The sequence below is a fragment of the Vidua chalybeata genome, chromosome 5 (assembly GCF_026979565.1).
Source record: "Vidua chalybeata isolate OUT-0048 chromosome 5, bVidCha1 merged haplotype, whole genome shotgun sequence".
NCBI lineage: Eukaryota > Metazoa > Chordata > Aves > Passeriformes > Viduidae > Vidua > Vidua chalybeata.
Genome location: NC_071534.1, coordinates 19,030,446 through 19,049,915, shown reverse-complemented (window position 1 = coordinate 19,049,915; position 19,470 = coordinate 19,030,446). Strand labels below are relative to the sequence as shown.

Sequence of the window (19,470 nt, the reverse complement as noted above, 5' to 3'; positions counted from 1 at the left end):
AGTGGCCAGGTTTGTGTTCTGTCCCTTAATGGTATTTCTCCTACTGCTGTTGGCCAAACACTGGACAAGATGGATCATAGTTCTGACCCAGTAGGGCATTTCTTTTGTCTTCTCTCAGATTCTCACGTGCATTATCAGTCTAATACTGCCCTTGCTGTGGCAATAATTTGAACCAGTAGTATCATATTTTCTTCTGTATTTGTCTGTGAAAGTCATAGTCTTGACTATAATTCTTAATTACAAAGGTGATTGGAATGAACCCTTCCATGCCAGATTCATCCTATGTTGCTTCATTCTAGAGAGTGCATCTTGGATCCTGCTTTTAATAATGGATCTTTAATTGTATAATAATAATCTATTATTAATTATTTCAGAAATTTTGGTTGGGAATTCTATATCCTGGACTTGTATCAGCAAGGGATGAATCTGCCACTTTTGCACTCTTCTCAAACTTACACAAATTGTCCCATAATAGATGAAGCTTCTTTACTTGTTTTTGTGTTCGTCAGTTTTACTTTTGCACCACTGCTTCCAGAACTGACCACAGCACTTTATTCATTGAAGGAACCAAGTTACTGATCTTTCTTACAGTAATTGGAGTCTTTGTGTGTTCATATTTAATATAATTCATCCTCTTGTCTTAAAATTCTGGCATGCCTGGAGCTGTAGTTCAAACTAAAGCATGATAAGTATATCTCATCTTAGTGTGAAGCATGAAGAATGTCAATGAATATATACACATTACTTATACCACAAGGCATCTCACCTTAGTATTGATAGGTAATGTATATAGTGTGTGTGTACATACAGTGTGATGTGTCAAATGTGTTTCCAAACTCCTAAGGTAGGTACACAAAGTATGTGTACTGATCTAATCTTACACATCTTATATGGAATTTGTTAAAACTGTTGAAACCTCATCTGAATGTAGCAAAGCAGAAGCGCTTAAAGGGATCCCAGATGCCCTTGTACCACTTTTTTGTAGTGTAGACTTGTATTCATATGAAACCAGAGCTAGTGCTTTGGGAGGAACTGTGAAATAGATTATGATTCTAACATGTAGTCTTTTTTTACCCCTAAGGAACAGTGTAGAAGACAGTTGTTTACCATCCTGAAATTCCTTCAGCAGTTACTTCTAGTAAATAACATTTCCCTGATTGCACCTAATTCCTTTGTCTCTCCTGTCCCAGAGTTCCAACCAGGAGTGCCATGGAAAGGTATACAAAACATTGACCCTGAGTCTGACCCCTATGTGACCCCTGGAAGTGTGCTGGGGGGGACAGCCACATCTCCCATTGTAGATACTGACCACCAACTTCTGCGGGACAACACCACAGGTAAAACAGTGAACACCTGGTCTGTGATTATCAAAGTCGCTCTGATACTTGGGATTGTTGCAGTGTTCTGCTCATCACTGGCAAACAGTCTGTTGCATTTTTCTGAGAAGGAAGCTGTGTGCCTTTGCACTGTGGCTGGGAGCACCTGAAAGCTTGGCATTGGTACAGTCATAGCTGTCTTGAGGTTCAGTGGTGTTACAGAAACTCTGTGAACTTGGGCTCCTCTTTCTCTCTCCTTTCCTCTTTGATAGGGTCTAATTCTTCCCTCAACACCTCGCTGCCTTCACCTGGTGCCTGGCCCTACAGTGCCTCTGACAATTCCTTCACCAACGTTCATAGCACTTCAGGTATGCAGGCTTTGAAACTTACCCAGATAGAGCATTTTTCATTTAGCACTAGTTCATTGTTGTTCCATGTGGAGTGTTTAGTCCATCATGTGGGAGAATTTGCTGTCTGCCTTTTTTAAGAAACTGGTTTAGGCAGAGCTCGCAAATATTCATGACCAATAGTGGAGTTTCGGGGAGCGCTTTTATTTTTCTCTTTTATTGCATTTCTTTATAAAGAGTTCTTGAAATGTGTTAAGGATATCCACTATAGATCTTCTAATAGGCACCTGCCTACTAGTAATACTTTCTAGTAAAAAAATGCGCTATCAAGATTGTTTAGAAGTCCAACCATCACACAGCTAAGCAGCCTTCTTTATGCAGTACTGCTGTGTCAACATTGTGTGGGGTTTGTGACTCTCAAGAAAGCTTTGATCTTGTAGGGAGGACATCTTTAGGAGGAGGCAACATTAGCTTAGTAGACCAAGAATGGTGAATACTCCTTTCAGTGCTCTGCAGGTTTTTTTTTTACATGAAGAAGGTTCAGTTTTATTAAAGGTCAGTAGTGCCAAAACTTTTAAGAAATTCTCAGATGAAATGTAGTGTGGACATAAAAGTTGAAGTTCATCTAATTAGTGATGTAACATACTGCAATCAGCTACATTATCATAAATGATCCTGGTATATTACTTTTTTTTAATCAGCATATATAAAATAAGCAAATACTAACTTACACATAGCATGGGATTTTTTTGGTATGATAAATTAACTATTATATGGTCCTGTGTTTTGTGCTTGTCTCCAATAGAAATGCAGTCAGAAGACTTAGTGTGATAGGGCAGGTACTTAATCTCACAAGTTTCTCTAATACATACAATTTCTTTAATCTTCTAGCAAAATTCAGTGATTACAAATCAACATGGTCCCCAGATCCCATAGGACATAATCCCACTCATCTCTCCAACAAGATGTGGAAAAACCATATTTCCTCAAGGAACACTACAGGGCTGCCCCGCCCACCTCCTGGCCTGACCAACCCCAAACCATCATCTCCATGGAACAGCACAGCACCCCGATCGGTCAGGGGCTGGGGGGCACAGGACTCGAGGCTTGGCTCTGGTGAGAACAAATCAACTGGTAGCACCACTGATCAAACCTGAGCAGTGTATGTTTTACAGCACCAGTGGTGTGGAGGAAAGGAAGTTGCAGTTGTCTGGGAAAAGGAAAAAAGAGAGTTTCTTCTTGAAATGGAAATTTGCTGTCAGTAATTGGGGCGGTGGGGGGTGGAATCCCAGGTCCGGCTGCAGGGAATAAGTGAAGAAGGGCTGAGAGCTGCCAGAAGAGAATACCTGCTACATAGGGCCTTTCAAGACTAGATGCTTGCTGTGTGTGAGAAACTGCTTAAAGATAAACTCTAATAAAATTAATCTTGATGTAAATTGTGATCAAAGGTGTGGTTTTGCTTTCAGGACTGAAGATTAGACGTTCATGTTTTAACAGGGCTGGTAATGCTGACTTTTTTTGAAAGACTTAGCTGTAAAGAAAGATGGTTTTTCTTTGTATCAAATCTGTCTTGATTGCTCTGTCTTATAATTTGCAGCATCTACTTGGAGTGATGGTGGCTCAGTTCGTCCTAGCTACTGGCTGGTTCTTCACAATCTCACTCCACAGGTATTTTCTGTGGTTGTTTCTGGGGACTTGTTTTCTTTAGCAAGGACTGTGAATTCTTCAGTTGTTTCTTTTTGAATAAAATCTGACAAAATCAGATTTGTCAGCCTATGTAACGTATTTCTACTAAACTGAGCTGCAGTCTGACTGGTTTTCCTATTGTAATCTCTTCAACTAATTTTAAGATGTTCAGGTTTTGTTATGTGACTGTTAAAACATTTCTTTACTTAAGAGTTATAAAAAATAATGTAACAGAAATATTTTCCTTAGAAGTGAGAGTAAATTTCATTACTGGTTTATAGCTGTTCTTTGGGATGTTGTCAATAAGAAATTAGTGTAACTGCCAGTTTTCACTTCAGTGTTTCCATAGTGAAACCACTGATTTTTTCCAGTGTTCCTGCCAAAACCAGTCTAGTTAGTTATTTCTACAAGTATTCTCAAAGCTTGCTGCCATTCAGAACAAATTCTGTGGAGATCCTGGTTTCAGCATTCCAAATTAGTATTCAAGGCCTAGGAACAGCTTATATGATTATCAGCAGTACACTGAGATCTAGACAGAGAGTCCTCTGTTCAGCCAGATAATTTACCTTGTTTCTACAGTTTACAAAAAAGGGTTGATGTGGAAGGAAAAGCTGAGGTCTTCAGCAGATCACCCAAAATGGCGAGTCTTTTGTAAAAAAGACTGTTTACCTTGATGCGAAAGAAGTGGTGTGAGGAAAAAGCACAGTTCTAAATCTGGCCTTGTGTAAAATACTTCAGTGCTGCTTTAGGAATTATTTTATGGAAGAAGAATATATTTTGGAGGCATTTAAGTTAGTAGGAAAGAGAATCAGATCATAACTGTCTCATTTTGGATTCTCTCTTTATTGTGGATCAGTACAGTAGAGAGAGAAGTGTAAAGGTTCAGATGGATTCATAGATTTATAGAATGGTTAGGCTTGGAAAGAACAATATGTTCAAGGTTCTCTGTTTTAACCTTGACCATATTTGTACTACCACACAACTTCCTTTTCCCTCATTTGAAGCTATATTATAAAATAGGGGGGAAAGAAGGAAGAAAGTAGCACTTCCTTAAGTATTTGTACATACGGATCCCATTCATATGTCCCTGTGGCACACCAGGAATGGAATCTGTCCGTACAGAACACCTGGGAGAACAGCTGTTACTGGAGGTAAGTAACAAGCTGTTACTGCTGCAGAAGGAATGTAGGCAACAACTGCTGTGAAAACATTAGTTCAGATGGAATGAACATTGGTGGGTTTGGCAGCAAAATAACTGACTCTTTCTGTCACTGTTTCATAAACCATAAAGACAAAGAAGCACCAAAATAAATTTTCAAAAATTTCATTGTAGAGATATTTCCAGTTTTACAAAAACCTTTTAAATACTGGTTTATCTACATTCAACTGAAATCAAAGAGCTGCAGACTAAGACATTCTGGTTCCTTTGGTAGGAATTCTGATGACTGAAGATGGTGAGAAGTACAAGTTGTATGTAATTACTGGAAAAGCTGTCAATGTTAAGGGTAGTGACAGTGTAAGAAACTCATTGAAAGAAGGAAAACTGGACTCAAGCTGTAAATGAACAGGAAAGATAATTTAGATTATTCCATACTAAAGCAAATTCCATGTAGCTGTGAGAAGTCAAGACATACCAATTCCTGTTTGAAAATCAACTTCTGTCACCTTTGCTTACTTCCCACTGCTTTCATCTGTTTTTCTTTCTGAGAGCAGCATATCTTTCAATTACTGTGACAAAGTCAGGATTAAAGTATGTTTGGAGAAATAATTACAAACATCTGTTTCGTCCTGGCTGTTCTTCCTCAGATTGATGGGTCAACCTTGAGGACGATCTGCATGCAGCATGGCCCACTGCTGACATTCCATCTGAACCTGACCCAGGGCACCGCCCTCATCCGATACAACACCAAACAGGAGGCGGCCAAGGCCCAGACTGCACTGCACATGTAAGCAAGGTTTTGAGACAAAAATCTTTGGGTGTGTGGGATTAGTAGTGTGAGCCCCTAAACTCAGTGAAAATTTTTGAATTTTGCTAATATCCTGAATTCCAAGGGCTTTTAACCTGTTCTTCGTCCGTGGTGTTTTAAAGGCGGCAAATGTGCATTTACCGACGTGGTATAGGCACTTTTATTGCTCTTGGTGTTAATGTTCAGAACCTTAGTTTAAATTTATTAAGATTTTGTTCAGGCACGACTGAATGTTGGGGCAAGGGGGTTGCAGTGTTTTTGTTTTGTTTCTTCCCTGTATATAATGGAAGTTATTTTGTTTTGAATGAGTTACACTGTCAAAAACAGCTGAAGTTTTCCATGTCCGTTCCATTGTAGCAATGTAGCTGATGCCTCCTTTGGTTTGGGCACCTATTAGGGTTGTTCCCTTGCTTTCTGGATCCCTTGCCCTTACCTTTTGGCTCTATTTCTTTTTCTTATGTGTACCTTGCCCTGTAGGTGTGTGTTGGGAAACACTACCATCCTGGCTGAGTTTGCCACAGATGAAGAGGTTAGTCGCTTTTTGGCACAAGCTCAGCCCCCTACACCTGCAGCAACCCCGAGTGCACCCGCAGCGGGCTGGCAATCCCTGGAGACAGGACAGAACCAGACAGATCCAGTTGGACCTGCTTTGAATCTCTTTGGTGGGTCAACAGGGCTTGGGCAGTGGAGCAGTGGTGGCGGCGGCAGCAGTGGGGGTGATCTCACTGGCGCTTCATTGTGGGGGCCCCCAAACTATTCTTCAAGCTTGTGGGGGGTCCCAAGCGTAGAGGATCCACACCGAATGGGCAGCCCTGCTCCCTTACTACCTGGAGACCTTCTGGGAGGAGGGTCGGATTCAATCTGAACTTAGAACTTTCAACTCTGACCTCGTGACCTTTTTTGGAACAGCAGCAGCACTAACTTGACCTTTTTCGTTTTTTTCAACTTGCAATAAATACATTTATAAAAGGAAAAAAGAAAACGGAGAAAGAAAAAAAGGTGGGTCATTGACAGACTGTCTGAGCACATAGTTGCCTCCCTTATATAACTTCAGTTTTTTCGTTTGGAATATGAATCCAAAAAGAGAACATATCACTCTTGAAATACTTGAATCGTGAACGCCAACTTAGAAAGACAATGTGAAGCAAGTACACATACCATTTAAATTTAAACAGAAAAAATTAAAAAAATTAGTTTCTAGTTTTTCACTTTTTCATGTTATACGGAAGTTGTTGCTAAGAAACATATATACTGAAAAAATAGCTTTTTAACTTTGTTTGCACTGGGTGTGTTTCCGTCCTTAGGTCTACCATGTTGGGTTGGGGTTGGGGAGGGGTTTAAAAGAATAAGGGTGGGGAGGGAAAGACTTGACGGAGCCTCACTTTAAAAACAAAAAAAAAAAAACCAAAAAAACCTAGAAAAAAAAATTAAAAATTAAAAACCCACAAAAAAAAACAAAACAGAAAAAACAAACAAAACAAAAAAACCAACACTTTGTGATTGGCTGGTTGATAAGTACCAGTGTGTTCTGGCACATGTAACTGCCCACGTGTGCTTGTTTCTGTGTGAGTGCGTGTGCACATGTTTGTGTGTGTGCATTTTTTTCTCTTATATATATAATCTTGAAACGCTGCATTGCTGATGGTCTACGGGTTGGCTGGCCATCTGCATGTCTTGATTCTGAAAACAAGACAGGCATGGTGGAGTCCCTGTGGCTGAAGTGGAATCCAGTTGGGCTGGGTTAAAATTTGTCAGTAGATTTTTTAAAAATTCGTTGTAGCAGGGTGCTATCTCAAATTTGCAGATCATACAGAGTGGATAGTTGCTTCCTAGCCCTTGTTCTAACACTGCCATATCCAAAGGATTTGGTGAGAGGGGAAACAATGTTGTCTTTTGAGTAACAGTATCTTTATGTCTGCATGTGGGGTTTTTGTACTGACTGAACCCTAGAGTATTTGTTATATAATGCAAGCCATTTATTTCTTCCAACAAGGGGAAAAGAGGAAAGAAGACATTGCCATTTTTTGTGCAGATAGACAAATGTTCTTTTTCAGTCTCTTGCAAGCTTCAGTACCTTTAAAAAAGAGTGTTTCTTTTCTCCCCAAACCTAAATAAGCACCTGTACTCATTCTAGAGGAATCCATCAAAAGCTTGAAAATCCAGCCCAACCAAATTAGCCTATTAGTTGATTTACTGCTTCTACTAAAACTGACAAAAAACTAAGTGGTGTCAGCAAAGTGCCGGCCAGCCTGCCTCATCTCCTGAAAGCACATGCAGCTAACTCCTTCCTGCGTCCTTCATGGTGAGCGTTACCTGTGCCAGGCCTTGGTGTCATTACAGCGCCAGACCATCACTGACAGAAACGTTTACTTACGAATGTTCTTAAACCAGTGTGTACTTCAAAGGTTTCCTTTTGTTTCTCTGTGTTGTGTTTTTTCCTGTGTACGTGGTTTTGCTTAGGGAGGTATATAACTAGCAAAGACTTTTTTTTTAAAAGAAGTATTGCACCTTTTTGTTTTTTGTTTTTACTTTTTTCTGTACTGTTGCTTTTTAATTTCTGTATTTAAGGAAAGGTTTGGGGGTTTTTTAGCATCAGTGTAGTAATATTCTGGGCAGGATAGGGGTGACCTATAATCCACAGTGATAGCCAGTGTGTGCGTGCATGTGTGCGCTGGGAACAAAACTTTTAAGACCTGTTGTTGTGAAAAGAGTTGTAGCAGACTTGAAGGAACATCCCTTGACACAAAGCAGGAAGCCTTTTGTGGGGGAGGGGGAAGAGGGAAGAGAGATGCCGGTACTTTTTCCATAAGTGCTAGGACTTCCATGCAGCATTGTCCAGCTGTTACACTATCTAACAAAGTGCCGACCTTCTGTACCAGCACATACCTGTCCATTCCAGCCCTCAGAGGGAGCAGTGCTTTATCAGCTGGAGAAGTGGGGCAGATAGGGGAGTCTGTTTCTTCAGCGTTTTCATTGAAGGATATGACCATGTCTGATGAATTTAATGCATGGGTTTGGTGGGCAGAAGCAAAAACAGATGCAAATCGGGGGGGGGGGGGGGGGGAGGTTGGTGCACGTGTGTGTGTGTGTGTGTATGCCTGTGTGCTGGGGGTGGGAGGGAATGGCTAGGGAATTACATGGCTGTTTAATTTAATTTGCCCTTTCTGTGTAAGCCCCAATGTCACTAGGAAGACTGACTGAGGGAAATGCTGCATATACACATGCCTGTAGATTTGTATGCAAAGCGTTATGTGGTAAAAAAGTATGAGTAGGTTTGTATTTGTTTAGTAAACTGGAGTATGCAGCGTACTCTGGCCCCTTTGGAAATACTTTCCTATCATGTCTCCTCGATCATCTGTCTCACCATGCACAAAGAAACAAAATGCTTTCAGCTCCTGCTAGCTGGCTAGTAACCCTCGTGTTCAGGCATCTGTACAGCTTTGTTTCTGCTCAAAGACCAAGCACGCTCGGACACGCAGAGCAGGTTCTTAAAAGTCCTGTGCCAGCAGTACTTCCTAGTGAAGCACCTTTGGCCTGAGCAAGCCAGTATCTGCTCTGCCACATGATTTGCTATACATGCTGGTTCATTGCTGTGTTCCACCCTCACTTCTCTCTCCCAACCTGCCCTAAGGTCCCTTTTCCTGCACTTTGGGCTAGTTAACTTCATTGCGATACTACGGTGAAAGCCGGGTGCTAGAGCCCCTCTTGTTTACAAGACATAATGAGGGATTTGAAATATTTAAAAAGAAAAGCTAAATTGTTCTTCCATTGTAAGCTTAAAGGGAAAAAATTAAAACGTACAAAAAAAAAAAAAAAAAGACCAAAAAGTGCATATATATATTTTAGATGAAGACTAACTCTGGGAGCATTTAACAGTGTTTTTGTTTTTATTTTAACATTTTATTTTCCTGCTTTAAATTTGCAAGCATTCTCAGGAATTCTAGGGTAGGAAGCCAGTTTTTTGAAGATGGTTTATTTAACCTTATCCTAGATAGATGGCTGTTTCTTGTTGATAAACTTTTACAAGTTCCTGAATCTTCAAAATGTTTGAAAGTTTTTACTTTAAAATAAAAATGCTAAAAAAAATTAAAAAGAAAAAGAAAAAAAGAAAAAATCTCCAAATGTTACTGTCAAGCGAGGGATCAAGAATTTTAAAGACTTTCTAAATTAAGATACATTAAGAAAGCTTCTCAATATCAGCAACAGGAATTCATTGTAATCTTAAACAATTTGTGGGAGAAGGGTTATCATTTATTGTGCTTTGTTACTCATGCAGACGTGTGCAGTTGCATGGAGAAGAGAAGTGTGTGAATGGAAACCTACTATTGCCTCTCGATTGAAACTAAATAAAAATATTCTTTCAAGCACCTTTTTGAAGCAGAGTGAAAGTATAAACATTATTAAAATGCAGTAGAGTTTAACTGAAAGAATCCTCAGTTAGGACGACTAGCAGGAAATACACGATGGTGCTTCTTTGAACCACTTCTGAGCAGTGCTAAAGAAAACCAGTGCTGACAGAATACTCAGTAATGAAGTAGTTCTATTAACCTGCCTTTTTCAGTACAGAAAAAAAAAAAGAATATGGAAAAACTTCACAAAAATGTACATTGGAAATTAACTTTCCTGTTTTCAGCTACTTGGTCAATTTAATTCCCCACTTGGAGATTTGCTGCTTGCTTTTCTTCATCCACCCCACCTCCCAGTCTTTCTGTTTCATTTTATATGAGGGAAATAGCTGTTAAACTCCTCTGTTCACCCTGTTGCTGCTGGCTGTCAGGGCTTACTGTCTTGAACTTAAGAGTTCGGTGTTGGGATGGCCAACTTCTGCCTCCCAGCTCTAGGGGTAAGGGGCTTACTCCGCCTGAAATGGCTCGGCTCAAACCACAAAAACCACGCTAGTGCCTTGTTACATGCACCTGCATGCCCTACAGTAGGGGAGGGGAGGGAAGACGAGGCAAAGTGAGGCAGTGTAGCCACTTCATGGAAATAGATGTGCCCATTCTTAAGGGAAGAAGAGCATGCCGTGTGAGCAAGTCGTGCAATGAGTTACTTAATAGTAGTTGAGGTAAGTTGTTGTTATTATTAATAAAAGAAATCAGATGCCAAATTCTGTTTTTCTCATAGCAGCTGCCCAGTGTTTTCATGTTGTGCTGCGTGTGCATGTGAGTCTATTGAAAATAATGCATCAGTAGTAATAATAATGTGCTTCAAAAATCCTGTCGTGGGCCAGTAGAAGGAGGGTTTACTTAGAAAGTTTAGGATTCTATTTTATTTTATTGTTTTTTTTAAATGAGAGAATTTGAGTGCTTTGCCAGAAGCTGTGTTTTATCAAATTATCAGTGTCCTAAAAGAGAGGAAACCATAGCATTTAGTCAAAAAAGCTGACACACTTGACATTCACTTGCAAGTGGATTGTGATTGACTGCTGAAGGGTTGACAGTCATAAATTTCAGCAGTCTGCTGGGTCCAAACCTATTGTAGTACAACAGTCTGCTCCTCGTTTCCTGAATGTGCATCCTGTAAGTGTTAGTGACTGTCTCCTCAGTGACAGTTTCCCTACATTGTCAAAGTAACATTAATCTATATTCCAGTTACAGTTGACAGATCTGTGTGGCTTAGTCATGGCACTCCCAACCATTGCAAGTGGTGTCTGAGACTTGTGCTAACCAGACTCAGCTGCTGGGGACACCCATTGCTTAATATTGTAAAAGTTCTGCTACCTTTTGAGCTCCAAACAGCAAAAAGTCAGCAGGAATTGATGTTAAGGTATTTCTGGGCTTTTACAAAACTGTTCCCAGGAGGGAGTCATTGGCAGCATCCTGTTTAAACATGTTGGCAAGGTAGGGAGAAGAGGCTGGGGAAGCACAGCTTGAAATAGACTAAGGGCATCTCTTTCCAGATAAAAATCCAGCCACTTTGCTTACCCTACCTTTCAGTGTCTGTCAAGCTGAGAGTTTTTAATCTGTTTGATAATTCTTTGCTCCATTTGAGGATTTTGTCTTAGCAGTGGCAACAGAGTCTGGCAAGCAAAACAAAATGTGGTACAGCTCAGAAACCTGTGTTTAGACTTCTGACATTCATTTTTGAATACTTGCCATCTTTTCCCAGTGTTTTTATGTTTCTACCTGGACACTTGCCTAGGAGTCTTGACAGTGGGGTTTTCGTTGGTTTGGAGGTTTTTTTTAATCAGGATGTCAGGTTTTCCTTACTTTTTTTTTAATTGTGCTTCACATTAAGTGGCTTTTGTAATGAGTAAGAATGTTAAGTCAAGTATGTTTTTACCTCTGCAATATAAACAGGTGGTTTGCAAAAAACTGGATGGGATAACCACCTCAAAGATTAAATAACAATTAAAAATTTTTATTAAGTTGGCCTCTTTTTTTACCGTGAAATTTCTAAGCATTTATTCCTCAGAACTTTTGCCCTATTTTTTTCTTCTTAGAAATGCTGCCTCATCTTCCACTGTGTCCTGATAGTGCATCCAAATAGTACTGCAGTTTTTGGGGGGGGGAAATTTTGGTTAGGTTGGGTTTTTTGCTTCATTATTATGCTTAGCTCTTAAGTTTCGTATTTTGTTTGTGTATATTGTTTTCCTGTTGACTTTAAAGAGGAGCACTGTTTGTATATCTGAGGTACCCAAATTTGACAAAGTCTGGTCAATGAAATGAGCTGGATCAGAGGTAACACAGCAAATGAGGACCTGTTGTGTTTCTAGTGTGTGTTGCATATATCACCTTTGCTGTAAATCATGTGACCTTAATATCCAGGTTCTCAAATAGATTGAAATGCAGGTTTTGTGGAGGCTGGTTAACATCTCAGGGTAATAGTCCTGATTGAGTAGAAGATAGGGTTTTTTTTTTCTAAAGATGTAAAGTTCACTTAACAGAAGCAGCTTTCTTAATTGTAAATATGCATGCATGCTTTGTGAGCAGGAAAGTAATACCAAGACAACTATGTTGAAATTAATTTTTTAAAAAACCCCCAATAAACAAATGCTGTTGATGTGCAACTTTGGTCCTGAATCTGAAGCAACATACGCAGAATCTCTTGGTTTGTCTAAATTGATTTTGCACACAATTTCATTTCAGTTCCGTTGTTTATTTGCCACTGTTTTGCAGTTTTAGGAACTGATACTGTTAGATCATATGGTCATTCCCACTGTGATCAAAATACAGCTAACGCTAACTCTTTCTTCCCTTTTATCTCCAGTACTTGGCTTCCACCTGTGGCAGAAGGATGGTAACAGTAATGGGGAGAAATATGTGAAGTTTCCCAATGTAGGCAGAGTTGGTACTCCCTGTTGTCCTGAACTCGCATCCAAACCTAAACCACAAAGCAACTGTTAGGCTGTAGTAGACCTGTTGGTTGGACTAAATGACAGGAGCCAAACTGGAGATTTTTAGCAGCTTTGCCTAATCCATGTCCTTCACAATGTTCTGCATAAGCATCCCATCACTGTAAATACCAGTATTGCTGAATTTTACCAAAGTCCCCTTGCAGTAGATAATAGGAAACAGGTCCATTTTGTCGTGACTCACCAAGCAGAGCTTTGCCTACCGTAGACTTTAAGGGTCTGCCTACATTTCTGTCAAAATTGAGTCAGGGTCCTGTTTAAAATTATAGTGCTCTACTTTGTGGTGTTACGTGACTTTAAACTTTGTGATGTAGTAACTATAGCTTCTGATCCTTGTATGATAAGTGATTTGAGGTTTCATCTGTGCTACAAAAAGCGCCACAGCTCCTGGTCGGTGGAGCCTACTTTTAAAACTTGTCAGGTCACAATAGATGCAGTTTCATCTGTAGCATGCAGCAGACAACATCTGTTTGCATTAACAGTTTGCCTGCACGTTGCTTTTCATCGAGCTATGCAGGAAAGCTTTTCTCTAGCAGTCTCCCAGAGTCCTAGCAAGCTTTTAGCAAATCAAAGTGCCCTCTGCAAAAGAGCCATTTTTGCCCTGTTTGTGTGATAGTTGGGACTGGTGACATTCAGCAGTGTTAGGGTTCCTGTAAACTTTGTAGTGAGAAAGGGAGTTTTTTGACTTGATTCTGACAGCCTTTCTATAAAGTAATACAGAGCACTCCAGGGAAAAAGAAAAATAACAAAAAAAGGGAAGAATGCATTATGCCAGCCAGCGTTAAGTATTTAAGTATTTTAGCAGCAAACATTCTTAACTGGTGGGCAGAGGGGAAGAGACTGGAGCACGCAATACAAGGAGACTGTGTTCAGCACACAGTGTTTCCTTGAACACTAAATGCCTCTTCTTGGCTGTTAGTGTGTGTTGTTACCTACGCAGAACTAACTTCCTCATTTTTTATGTTTGTTTTTATTAATTGAGACAAGGTGGAAGCTCCTTCTGTTTCAGATGAAACACAACCAACCATAAGTGATAATTTTCTTCATCAATTTCTCTTGAGCAGGTTGCACAGCTTGTTAGGATAGCTGGACGTGATTATAATATTATGTGCTTTCTTTCCCCTCCCTCTCCTTGCCAGATCTGGCTTATCCTTTCTATATAAGGCGCTATGTGGGTTTTTTTGTTTTGTTTTGTGGACATGAGGAAAAGAAGCAAAATGAAGTAAAAATGCAAGCCAAGGTAGAACAGCCTTACTTTAGGGGGTAGCCTTACAACAGAGCTTTATAGTGAGTGTGCTGTATTCCAAAATATGTAAGCCAAAAACAAACAAAAAAAGCATTCATTTATGCAAAAAAAAATTAAAAGAGGTGTTGGAAGACTTCTTTAATATGTACCTTCTAAAGGTGGAGTAAGGTCTCACCAAGTGACATGTTATTGTGATAGTTCTTGCTGGGTCAGTAGGAATGGGTCGGGGTATAAGCGCTTAATGTTTCCTCCTATGTTTTTACAAGCAGTAAGTTAAATGTGGCATTTATGAATGTGCCTTTGTGAGTATAGTGACTGTCTAATTGAGGAGACCGCTTGGGCTGGAGGGGAGACAAGGGTCAATTTATTCTTTGAAGAGGTCAGACATTGAGATTGCAGCCCACTGGTCCCTTTTGACAAGCAGCATTGTTGGCTGGTCTCTACACTGCACAATACGTATTCATATGTGGTAGAGATTGGGGTAGGGGGTGCGAAGGGATGTCATGTGATGCACACAGAAGCTGTTCATAGTTTTAGGCTAGTCTGCGTTGCAGGTTGAGTTTGTATATGTATTATGTGGCTTCTCTCTATGTTTGTGTGCATGAGTGTGAGTGTGTGTGGCTTTGGTTTTTTGTAAGCACTGGAGAATTTGAATACAGTGATGTTTGAGACAAATTTATACCTGTAGAGAAGATGATGTTTTGTAGCTTCTGTTAAATAGTGGGTGCAGGCACACTTTTACCCTCTCTGCCCGTGTCCTGATAAGCAAAACAGGATTTTTTTTAACCCTTTAACTTCCAGCACACTTAACGTTGCCATTTAAATGAACAGGGTATTACACAAGAAGAAAAAAAAAAGTTTTTGAAATGGTGAGGTAGAAGTGTTTTAAAGGAAAAAAATCTGAAGTAATTTTTTGTTTCTTCAAAGCTGTTTGTAGCTAAACATGGGAATCTGCAGTGTCTCCTTCCATTTGTTTTTTTTTTTTTCCCTAATAATTCACCTCTTCGTCCCACCCAAAACATGAGGTGTACAAGATCAAGAGCTGTTGTTGTAGCGCTTTGTAATTCCCACCCTGAAAAGAAACTCCAGTGGGATCCCTCAGCTCTATTCAGGAAGACAAAGAGAGGAGAGACTCTGTAGTTTTCTTTGCTTCGCTCTCATTCCTCTCTAATGGCCTTGAAATGTATTATTATGCAAATGTGAATTTTGATACTGAACTTAAGAAGAGGTTGTTTGTTCTTTTTTCAAAAAAAAAAAAAGGTCCCATATGTGGTCAGCATTGCTTCTTTATTTTGTAAGTGAATTGTAAACTATGCATTCTGCAAAGGGGGTGTAGGGGACAAAGATACTTTGCTAAACTGTTCAGGAGTTTCTGTGTCCATGGCATATCCATTATAGTTTGGGGAAGTGGGGAAGTGATAACTTTGAATTAAGAAGGAATTGATAAGAACCTTTTTTTTTGTCAGAAGCTGGCCAATGGATAACTGGGCAGATTTGAATAACCAATGTTGGCTGCAAAACAAAATCAGCTCTCAGCCACACAGTGTTAACCCAGGGCCAAAAGGGTGAATGGGACAGCAGGTCTACCTGGGGAATATCTACCACCTCCTGTGCTCTGGCCCTTGTTAAGCTCAGGAAACCCACTGCCACAGGCACTGGGTTTTTTGTTTGTTTGTTTGTTTTAATTTACTACTCGTTTTCCATTTCAGCAGCTCTTGTGCTCTTCCGTGAGAATTGGAATATGGCTAGTCCTTGATATCCACACTTCCTTACCCCTAACATTTTCTTTGCTGCTGTTTCTGGTACTCTTCATACAGTGACAGAGCACCTGTGGGCAGGATGGTGGAGATGGTACTTTCTAGTGCTGATCAAAGCCCAGCTATGAGGACTGTGTATTTTCAACGTCAGCAGCTATTGGTGTTTTGTTGTCTGGCGTTGCTGCCAGTGACTTCACACTAATGTTGACAGTATGTGAAATTTTAGGAAAGTAGACGGATATGTATACCAAGTCCCCTCTATTTAAAAATAGAATTTACTGTCCTATTTTTTATTATAAGGTGGTATCATAATGGTCATTTAAAAGGATTTACTTCCTCACATCTTCAAAATGTAATAATTGTGAATTATGTGCATTCCTTGAAGCTTGCTGAGCTTCCAGGAAGACTCTCCTCAGAAAAAAATGTAGATCTCACTGCTCTCTCCATCATTATAATAGGGACCTTTTGACTTGACTTTTTCCTTTGTCCATGGTGAACCATGGTACTGGCATTATTTTAGGTGTAATATCATAAAGTGAGAGTTTATCCTGCCTGTATTCAGTGTTTTCATGCAGCAATTTTATTTTTGTTGACATTCACAGTACTGTAATAAGTAATAGACTTGATGATCACTCTCGCATCTGTGCCTGCCTTGCAGATGTGATGTTATCAGGGTTCCACTCTGTCAGAATGCCTTTAAAAAAAAAAAATCAGAAGCTTAAACTCATTCACAAAAATACCTCGTGGTACATTTTCCCTTCTGATGTAACCTTTTAAATCTTAGTTTTTCTTCTAAACTTGATAGGCTTTTATTTCCATCTGTTATCTCCTTTGTAAAAAGATATTTGAACTAGTGGCTTTGAGCACAGGTTTGCTAAGCCTGAAACTCCTGGATTTTAACATTGGCCATTACTCTTCCCTTGCCGTGGGCAAGTCATTTAACTACTTTGCCTTTGTTTTTTCACCTGTAAAGCGGGGTTGTTAATAATACTTACCTACCTCACAGGGGTTTTGTGAGGATCAACTAGTAATGTTTGTCAAGTGCTTTAAACAAAAAAGCATGATAGAAGTATTATGAGGTTTCCACAGCAAGATCGCTAGTTCTTTTTAGATTATTTGCTTGTGTGGAGGGAGATAACCCTTTTGATTTTTTAAATTATTGAATCCATTAGACACTCAGATCCTAAATAATAGAAGTTGATAGAGATTCAGTTACTCATACTCTTCAGTCTTTATGCCTGTTTCCATCTTCTTCTCTTCTTTATATAGTTATGCCAGTGTTTCTACAGGTCACATGTCTCCAGTATTTTTAGGTAAGCTTCAACATTGAAGTACTTTGATCTTGCTGCTTCTTTCACCAGACCACCAAATCAGAAAAAGTTTGTGTACTTCCTCCCTGCCATTAAATGGCAGTTTTGGTAATGTCATCTTTCAAGTAGACACATCTTTTCCTGCCATCAGGAAGGGGAAGTTGTGGTGTGTAGTTCCAGAGAGGGGACTGTAAGATGAAGAACCTGGCCACTTTATGCTGCTGTTCCAGGGATGAAGGGCAGAGTAGCTTCCTGTGTCCTTCCCTGAGTTAATTTCAATGTGTTACCAGTCACACTTCAAATGCAGTGTCTCTTCTTGTCCACAATATACAGAAGCCATCACCTGCCAATAGAACGTAGGAACAGAGAGAGTGATAGTGGATGCTGCTTCTATATATGCCTTACAACTCTCCCGAAATGTCTCTGGGAGGGTGGTGGGGATGAGGTCTTCATTGGGTAAATCCCACAGCTGTCAGGGAACCTCTGCTACTTTCTCCCCGCTTAATCACTTGGTCCTGTTTCTTCTTTCTTGGATGTGCGTCTCAGGGATGTGCATATGAGCCCATGCCTCTTGGAATTTGGCGTTTGAAATATCAAGAACATGGTTTCTGTACCTGAAACCTTTCTGTCTGACACTCCCTGGTCCTCTCTGTCTTGTGTTGCTCCCTGTGGCCTTAGAAACACCTCTCCACTGCTGCCCTACGCCACCCTCTCCATCTCTGCCAGTAATCAAGGTGAAGCATATACAGTGATTCTGCAGAGAAAGAAGCTGAAGTGATGCAAGTGCACCTGTTGGATTTACACACAGAGGTATCTTGGTTTTCTGCCACATCTGCTCTAAAGCCTGCAGAACATCTGATGCATAGTGCTTTTTCTTTCTCATCTAGAAAGCAGAACAAACAGCAGTATAAATCTGATTATGGTAATTCTGTAATGTTTACTTTTAACTAAATGCTAAGTATTTTCCTCAAAGAACCAAAAAAACACCCACCTTCTAACAAAAGTAACCAAACGTAATCTTCCTGGGTGCAGAAGGGGAAAGGGGAGGAGGAAAAGCAGTGACAGGGGAGCCTTCTGATCTATTTTCATCTCCACTGCTGGGCTGGAGGTGTGAAATGCTGCTTTGAGTTCCACAAACATAAGGGATTATGTTTACAAAGGTAAATGCCTTCTACCTGTTCAGGAAACTGGCTACTGGTGGGCATTGGGAATTTGGCAATTTTCTCTTCATTGCAAACAAGTAATAGGAGAAGGGTGTGTCTGGAAGACGAATAGAGAAACAGATTCATTTCATCTAGTCTTCTTGGTAAAATAATGCCCCCTTTTCTCCTTATGGAATGGAGGGATGAGGTGGCTGAATAGAACACCATTGATGTCCAATATGGCTGGATTAGAAAAGGCAGCTTTTCTACTTTGCACATAAATAGGTAACAGGAAGGTACAGCTAAAGTCCTCTTGCCTGAAACACTGTCTCCCAGAAGCAGACATTGTAATAATAAAAATAGTGGCTGTGTGTATATTGATGCTATTTGCAAGTTACCTGTAAGTGTTTATTTTTTTTTTTCTTATACTTGAAATGGCTTCCTTTACTAAACTCTTACCGTAGTTCTGGTTTCTCCCCTCTTTCTATAGTGTGCAGTAAAGAAAATTACAGGACAAATGGGGAGAATGTAGAGGAGATGACACAATGTCTTGCATATCCAGGTTTCATTTTAATTTCCATCCCATATTCTCAGAAATGTTTGAACTTCCTAAGGGTTTTCCATGGACACAGAAACTCGGCACTTTAGAAGGTGCTCTTGTAAGGCTGGCTGCCCCCTTTTCCTCCTTTTCTATATTTTTATTTTACTTTTAGTATAGTGGTACTTAAGATCACTGGTTCACTTAAAAAGAAAAAAAAAAACCAATAAAATGTTTAAACTCTACTAATGTACAAATAAGCTGAAATGTTGCATTTTATGTGTATTTTTGCCATAGCAGGTACTGTATTTCTCATGCTGGATTTAGAAAAAAAAAAGGAAAAAAAAAGAAAAAAAAAAACCAAACGAAAGGGTGACGTTTTATTGGAGTGTGACAAGAGTAATAAAGAATTAAGTCGTCGTCATTTCATTGAAACTGAGAGATGGTGTAATACTTATATATAAGTTTTCTGAAGGTTTTGTTTTTTGTTTTTGTTGTTTTTTTTTTTTTTTTTTGCTTTTAAACAGCTTTTTTGGTTTATTGTTTTCTTTGGGGTTTTTTTTGTTTGTTTGTTTTGTTTGGTTTTTTTGAAAGATATGATTGTATTATGTGCAACTCAGTTGCTTACATTATAACTACAAACTATTTTTGGGTTCCTGGAAAAAAAAATACTAATAAATGTGTTTGGCTGCTAAGCATTTAAAGCTCGTGTTTTGTGCACGTTTTGTGTCCCGCGGCAGTGTCGGGGTCCTTCGGGCCGCGTTGGCCTCCGGGCGCGGGGGGGCGCCGGGCCCGCCGTGGGCTCGG

At 39.8% G+C, this 19,470-nt stretch overlaps 1 protein-coding gene across 15 annotated transcripts in view; it reads left to right on the top strand.

Annotated features, from left to right (window-relative positions):
* TNRC6B (trinucleotide repeat containing adaptor 6B) overlaps positions 1 to 6,527 on the top strand; it is a 118,075-nt gene extending 111,548 nt beyond the window's left edge. For all 15 annotated transcript variants that reach the window (XM_053941990.1, XM_053941993.1, XM_053941989.1 and 12 more), the window contains 6 exons: positions 1,191 to 1,337; positions 1,589 to 1,684; positions 2,555 to 2,779; positions 3,261 to 3,331; positions 5,156 to 5,295; positions 5,794 to 6,527. In XM_053941990.1, the coding sequence (XP_053797965.1) occupies positions 1,191 to 1,337; positions 1,589 to 1,684; positions 2,555 to 2,779; positions 3,261 to 3,331; positions 5,156 to 5,295; positions 5,794 to 6,181 (1,067 nt within the window). In that variant the 3' untranslated portion in view covers positions 6,182 to 6,527. The remainder of the gene's footprint in view (positions 1 to 1,190; positions 1,338 to 1,588; positions 1,685 to 2,554; positions 2,780 to 3,260; positions 3,332 to 5,155; positions 5,296 to 5,793) is intronic.
* The last annotated feature ends 12,943 nt before the right edge of the window (positions 6,528 to 19,470 follow it).